The sequence below is a fragment of the Erithacus rubecula genome, assembly GCF_903797595.1.
Source record: "Erithacus rubecula genome assembly, chromosome: 26".
Taxonomy (NCBI): domain Eukaryota; kingdom Metazoa; phylum Chordata; class Aves; order Passeriformes; family Muscicapidae; genus Erithacus; species Erithacus rubecula.
In genome coordinates, this window is record NC_136678.1 from 5,353,599 (window position 1) to 5,360,999 (window position 7,401).

The following is a 7,401-nucleotide window of genomic DNA, read 5'->3' on the forward strand; positions in this document are numbered from 1 at the left end:
GCAGCTGGCAGGGGATCAGATGGTTCTGGAGATGGACTCAGGCCACGAGGCTGAAAGAAGCAACAACCCCAACAAGCTGTGCTGTGTTGGTGACAGGTCACACCACCCTGGCATGCTCTGGGAAGATAAAGGAAGAGGAAATACAAGCTCATGGAGTTCAAGAAGGAGAAAATTTTAGGCACCTAAAAGCCTGAAGGGAGGCAATTAGACTTTGTAGCAGCTCTTCCCATGCAATATTTCCATTTGGATCTGCCAGTTCTTGCACCTTTATCAGCCTTCCCTGGTTGTGTTTCCAGAGATTTTGGTGAGATTTCAGAGCACACTGCCCATTATTAATGTGTGTTTTTCCCTCCCCACCCTCTTTTTCCAGTCACAGCCCTGGGCCTGAAAAAGTTCTACTTGTCTGACAGGGGTGGCAGTTTGCATTTTTATTAAAAGAGCTTCGTGTAATTCAATGGAATTCACTCTACACAAAGAGATAATTTTGTTTGCAATTACCAGAATCTCAAACATGGATATAAACCAGCTCTTGAAGTTCAACATTTTTGTTTTAGAAACACAGGAAAAACAAAGACACACATCTGGCAGAACTGATGATGGAAATCTGAGCTCCAAAGAAACAGATAATTCAATCATTACCTGAACAAATTGGCTCACATTTGTGAAGGACCAGGCCTGATCCCAAATTCCCCTACAAGCTTTTCATAGGTTTTTAGGGGGAAATAGCAAATGTCACAGAAAGTAGTAATTTTATTTAGATATATCCTGTGTTTCATGGCATTTCTATGCTGCTTTCAAATTTTATCATCTGAGTATTTTCTTTTCCAACAACAAATTCCTTTGGTGTCTACATCCCATCACATTTTTTTAAAATCCCAGGACAGATAAGGGAAAAGCAATGCAGAGAAATAAAATTCTTCAAACTTAAGCAATTTGCAATTAAGTTCCTAATGCATTACATTAATGCATTTGTGCTTTTGACAAGAGGTTTAAAAACTTTCCCCCAGAACAGAAAGAGTTTGGCTGGAGATAACTGGAAACACAGGAGTTTAAATCAAGTTCCTTTCCTGCCTTAAGTAAAAGAACCTGTTGAACCATGATAAGAAGTGGTTTGATTTCTAAACCAGCTCATCAGCCAAACTGTCCCTCAGGTGGGATATGCACCAGGTGTGAGTGAAGCAACTGGGTAAAATCAGCCCTTTCACGTGCACATTTTGGGCTGACCTTCCAATATTCCAGACTGAGCCCCCTAACAAAAAATAAACCCAAGCCTCAGCATTCATCTCCTCCCTCAGCATGAGCAGTTAACACACAGGGCTGTCTGCAGGGAGCAGCCCTCCCCACTAGCTGACCAGTTTGGGGAGCACAGTGCACAGAGGGATGCTGCCAGCAGGCTCAGCAGCCAGGCTGGCCCTCAGCTTGCTGGGCACTGCAGCCACAGGAGGCAGCTTGCTGGCAATGCCCTGCAAGGAGCCCGAGTAGCTGGAGATCCTCCTGGCCGAGCTCTTCTCCAGAGCGGCAGCTTTGGGCAGCCGCCTGCAGATCCAGGGGTGCCGCAGGGCCTGGCTGGGGATCATGCGTGCAGAGGGGTCCCAGCTGAGGCATTCCTTCAGGAAGCCAGTGAACAGGGGGTCGTCACAGCCCTTGAGGGCTGTCAGCCAGTCCTTGTTGCCCGGGGCCCCCCTCAGCTTGCCCCGGCGCGTGCGGCTCCCGCTCAGCGTCACCTTCCCGTCGGGCTGCGTCAGCGCCGTGCAGTAGCGCGGCTGCCCCTTGGAGTTGATGAAGTTCTTGGCTCGTTTGGATTGATCCAAAAGCTTCTGGGGTGGCATGCCGAGGAGTTCCATGATGCAGGCCAGCTGGTCTGCCTCGTCCTCTCCGGGGAAAAGAGGGTAGCCAGTCAAAAGCTCCACCAGGATACAGCCAAAACTCCACATGTCTATGGGCATCCCGTAGCGGCTGCCCAGGATCACCTCTGGCGCCCGATAAAAGCGGGACTGGATGTACGTGTAGACTCTTTGGTGCTCGAAACAGCTGGACCCAAAATCTATAACCTTGATTCCACTCCTCCCTTGCTGTTTTAGGAGGATATTTTCTGGTTTCAAGTCACAGTGGATGATTTTGTTTCGATAAAGGGCGTCCAAACACTGCAGGATGGAGTGAGCGAACTTCCGAACCAGCTGGAGGCTGAAGCCCTGAAACTTATTCCTCTTAATCAGCTCGTACAGGTTCATGCTCAAGAGCTCAAAGGTCATGCAGATGTGGTTCCTAAAGGTGAAGCTCTCCAGCATGTGGATGACATTCATGCTGCCTGTTTTATCCTGCTTCTTCAGGTGCTCCAGGATCCTGATCTCCTCGGCAGCTTGCCGATGGAACCTCTTCTCATTGCGAACCATCTTTAAGGCCAGGTGTTGGTGGAGTTTGTGATCATAGACTTTAGCAACTTGTCCAAAACTGCCCTTGCCAATGATTTTGAGCACCTCATACCTGTAAGCCAGGTGGTCGTGGGGCACGTGGATGTAGCTGCCTTGCTCGTCGTCGTAGCCGCTGTTGTTGGGGCCGCCGATCACCCCCTGCCTCTTTTTGGCAGACGGCCCCACAAAGTAAATCTCAGAGAAACTAAAGATTTCCTGCTGCTCATAAGCTGAGAGCTGATGTTTGAACTGTCTGACAGCTTCCTCTGGAGCTTGGGAGATGGCTTTATGTGATTTCAAGGAGCTTGCACTGCCTCTAGCAGCCAGGCTCTCTAGGGTTTTCTCTTTCGTCAGCGAAGGGAGAGATCTTTCTGCAGACTGAAGAGCACTGCTCCTTCTGTTGCCAGAGTCCTCAAATAACTGCTCCACTTTGACCTGATTTCCAGTCAGACAGTGATCCTTCATCATGAGTTTGTTGATAGAAACCTACAAGGGAAAAAGAAGTGTAGTTTATCTTTTAAAGCACAATGAAAACTAAAATCGCTACCAACAGAAAATGGGTAACACGGACGAGCATTTATTAGGAATATTTGGTGTTTCTTAGGAACAACTATAAAATGCTGGACTAAATTAGGTTACAACCATAGTTATAGAAGGGTACACAAAGAGAAAGCAACTTCCAGAAACAGCACTTGTGCTTTCAAATCCAGAAAGGGAAACCCTAGCCAGCCAAAGACTCCAATAACCACAAAACACCCATCTCCAGTCTGCAGAGGGCCAGGGAACAGCTATGTTTAGCTTCAAACGTGGGTGCAGCAGCACAACCATCAACAGATGCAACTTGCACCTGTCTGGAGCAGGGAATGGAACGTGGATGTGCAGGGAAGGTTGCACAGCCAGGCTGCCAAAGGAAGACAAAGCAGCAGGTGACATATGGCTGGTGTGGGGCAGCTGCAGAGGAGCAGCAGGAGGACAGGGCAAGGCAAGGTAAACCATCCTTTAAAGAAAATGAATTGTGGGGTTTTAATTTCAAGGGGGAAAACAGCATCATGTCCACACCCCCCTTTGAAATCGTGGTGGAATTATAGAAGATCCTGAGCTGGAAGGGACCTACAAAAATCATCAAGTCCAACTGCTGGCCCTGCACAGGACACCCCAAAATCCCTCCCAGTCCCTGAGAGTGTTGCTCTGGAGCTCTGGCAGCTCATGCCCATGCCCTGGGCAGCCTGTTCTGTGCCCCACCACCCTCTGGGTGAAGAACTTTATCCAGCCCAAACCTCCCTGACACAGCTCCAGCCACTCCCTCGGGTCCTGTCACTGTCACAGAGGGAAGAGGGAACAGCACAACTCTCTTAACAGGGACTTGAATAACCAGGAACAACTCCCACTGCAACTGAGAGCAGTCTGCAAACACTCCCCCTTCCCACCATGTGCTAAAATATTTACATCTGAAACAAACCATACAGGGTGAGAAAAACACTGTGAAATTTGCCAGGCTTGTCAAATTTACTATTTAGTCAATGCTGAACACCCCTGAGGTCAGGTCCCCATAGCACAGCAGTTATTCCCTTCCCTCCTTGCTGAGAGGCAGCACAGAGGTGTTGTCCCATCCCAGGAAGAACTGAAGAAGCCTTGACCAAGGCAGCAACATCTGTTTTCCATTTTGTCCTTTAATCTAAAAATAAAGATCTCAGACACATGCCAAACCGAATCCCTGAAAACCAAAATAACTACACAGGAATCAAACAAAAAAAAATATATATAAATAAACCTGCAGCCTCACAGCAATAAAACCAAATTCCTTTTTAGTTACATCCAGTCCAACATCTCAGCAGGGTCAGCAAATAAGGGAAGTGAATGTTCTCGCCAAAGCCAACTGCACACAGCTCATAAAAGACTCTGTTTGTTGCTGCTGCCCTGAAATGTTAATTCTTGCTCAGAGCCCCAAAAAATGGGCATTTCCCTGCAGAAGTCAGTCCTTATCAGCATGGAGAGATCCTAGCAAGCTCCACTCCTCCTATCAACCCCCAAATGCAGTGTGCTGGGAGGGCCACGCCTTGCCAGAGTCAGAAATGAAAACAGCAGAGCCCAGCCCTGAATAATCACCTTCTTCTTGGAGCCTGGCTGAAGCTCTGAGATAAGAATGACATTTTTTCAGAGCTGCCTCAAAGACTCTTCAGCCCAGCAAACCCAAACAGAAAGTTGACAAATAAACAGAGGATATAAACACAGAACTAGGGTCACTCTTGTTTAAATATTCCCTACCCAAGAGCAGCAGCAGCTCTGCTGGTGCTGCTGTTCATAGCAAACATTTTGTACCCTTGAATCCCTAAATAAACCAGGAATTCGTGATTCCATTTATCCTGGAACGATTTCTTAATGAAGGAATTATGGCTTTGGATTTCAAACCTGACTCCACGCTAGGAAGGTCTCAATTTTCATTCTTAGAGGACTCCCAAAATCACTTGCCACATGATGGGGAGACACAAATATAGCTCCATCTTGCCCTGAACTCAGAAGAGCTGCACTCAAAGTCAGATGACTCCTGGGTAACACCAGCAGCTCTCTTTTACAAACCCCAGGCTCCACAGCTTCTTGCTTTTATTGCTGAAGTGCAGGCAAGAAATGAGGCTGACAACACCAGTGGCACCCTGTTGAAAACTCTGACAAAACTTCATTTTATTGACAAGGGAAAGAGTTATGACAATTCCTACACAAGCTGGTTTGTAGGGATGTTCTGAACACTGAATTAACCAGACAATGAATTCTCAATGCAGACTGTGTGTTCCCTTGCAGGCTGCAGTCACTAGGATTCCTCAATTTTCATGGAACATTACATCATAATAAAACTTCTTGCAAGAAGAAAACTAAAAATCCAGGTATTTTCCATTCAAACAGCTTATTTTCAGCCTCAGCTACTATTTGCCTGATGCCATTGAGATTGGATTTTTTTGATACATCACCATACAAACTGGACATGCTATAAATCCTTAATCTTGTCCTAAGAAGTTAACAAGCTTCAGGGAAAAAAACACAGATGAAGACAAATCAAACAAAATATTCATGGGTTTATATTTGTATTTCACTGGATAGTTCCACTCTACTGACTCAGTTCAGTTATGAACAAATGAAGTCACACTACAGCTTAAAACACTGCAGCTGAAATCTTTCCATACCCCTGCAAACAAAAAAACCCCAACTCAGTATTCTTCAAACCTTACTGCTCAACAAAACTCCAAATTCCTTCTGCTTCACCTCAACATTTGCAAAATGGAAAAAAAAAAAGCCACACTCACGCCTCTGATTTTGCATAGACTGAATTTGTTACAACAAAATCCCACAAGGTGGTGATTTTCAAATGCATCCTACTCAGGGCACTGTCTATTTTCACTTTTCAGAGAGTGAGAGGGTTTTTTTTAGGCTTAAACTCCTTCCCTTCTGCCAGAACTCAACAAGAGCCAGAACACATTTAAAACCCATCTGAAGGACAGATCAGTGTACAAAATAAATCTGAACATGAGCACTACTGAACCAATTAAAGGGGGGACAAAAAAAAAAATTCCCAACTCCACATCTGCAGAGGGAACAGAGCTGTGATGAAAAAACCCTGGAACACCTTCAGTTCATAAGGAGCACTTCAGCAGCAAAAGAAGTGCCAGATAATGCCCAAGTTTTCAGAGCAGAAAGATACTTTTGTGAGATGTTTGGCAGCCACACAGACTCACACTGCTCCTTCTGCTGCTCCCACAAACTCACCCATTGGAATTTTCACCAGCAAACTAAAATGGAAACGTGCAGGAGAGGAGGCAGAGCAAAGTGTGTGTGTGGGGATTTACTTCTCAGAGCACGAGGTGACACGGTAGAATGCTTCAACCCTTTGGAAAGTAGTTTTTTTTTTTAATTAAAGCTCGAGCTGAGGGCAGTAAGAAGGGATTCCTGAGGTTGCCAGCAAGTTCTGCAGTGAGCACAGCACATCATTTTTATGTGAAGAAACCACTACAAAGCTGCAAAATCCCACTTTTAAAATTCAGGGAGGTATCAGATCCCGGGGTAGTTCTCACTCCCACACAGCACAACGTAAAGACACAGATTAATTTAAAAATACTCACATGAGGTCTTGAAAGGGAAGGAAGTCCTGAAGGGCTCCGTTCTTCATTTGTAGGTTCTGGGTATCTACACTCATCTATCCTCATATAGGAGTCGTACAATCCATCTCCAATCCTGGCTGGAAAGGTCCCACACACAAACCAGTTATTCCCAACTCACACGGACAGAGCCAAAGGCTGAAATGCGGCTCCTTTTTTGCACATTTTAGTCTGTAAAATCATCGGTTCTCCTCCATTCATTAAATGATCTTTGGAATTGAACTATATTTTCATACCAAAGCGCGATGCTTTTGGGAAATCTTAATTCGAGATACTTTTCATTTAGAGGTTCTCTTTTGTTAATCAACTTCTGCACTGTAAAAAAATACATCCCTAAGACACATGAAGCACCATTCTCCCCGCTTCCCCTTAATCGGGATAATCCCGAACGAGCAGAAAACGAGCATACACTTAAACACTTGATAGCACGATCCTTTACAGCAGGTTATCCCTTAAAAACGAGATGTGCTGCAAAAACGTGGGGAAAGGAAAAAAAAAAAAAAAAAAAAAAAAAAAAAAAAAAAAAAAAAAAAAAAAGGCGGCGTCTCTCGCTGCCGGCTGCTCAAGAACTTAAATTCGCGACGCCTATCGCGACATACCCGACGGACGGCTGGGACCACGCGGGGGGCTCCGACCCAAACCGCATCCTCCCCTCTGCCCCCAGCCCCGCGGGACCCCCGACCACCTCCCGCTGGTGCTCACCCGCGGCGAGGGGCCCGTCCGGCTTCCTGCCGAGCAGCATGGTGTCGGGGGGGCCCCGGCGCGGGCCCCATGCCCGGCGGCTGCCGCTGCCCAGCGCGGCCGCTCGGCCCGGCCCGGCCCGCCCGTTACCCCGGGAACGGCCC

General features: G+C 46.6%; 1 protein-coding gene across 1 annotated transcript; it reads right to left on the minus strand.

Moving 5' to 3' along the window:
* Window positions 1-413: 413 nt before the first annotated feature.
* On the minus strand, window positions 414-7,401 carry DYRK3 (dual specificity tyrosine phosphorylation regulated kinase 3). The gene is made up of 3 exons (XM_079327297.1): window positions 7,259-7,401; window positions 6,521-6,636; window positions 414-2,897 (listed from the first exon to the last, which is right to left on the minus strand). Exons 1-3 carry the CDS (start codon window positions 7,296-7,298, stop codon window positions 1,344-1,346), a joined length of 1,710 nt encoding a protein of 569 aa, XP_079183423.1. The 5' UTR covers window positions 7,299-7,401; the 3' UTR covers window positions 414-1,343.

What these genes read in the sequence shown, in the direction of transcription:
- DYRK3 (XM_079327297.1), bottom strand. Translation starts at nt 7,298, where the DNA reads ATGCTGCTCGGCAGGAAGCCGGACGGGCCCCTCGCCGCGG. An exon ending in GGACGGGCCCCTCGCCGCGG is followed by an intron (nt 6,637 to 7,258) that starts GTGAGCACCAGC and finishes GGACCTTTCCAG; the next exon opens with CCAGGATTGGAGATGGATTG. An exon ending in CTTCCCTTTCAAGACCTCAT is followed by an intron (nt 2,898 to 6,520) that starts GTGAGTATTTTT and finishes TTTCCCTTGTAG; the next exon opens with GTTTCTATCAACAAACTCAT.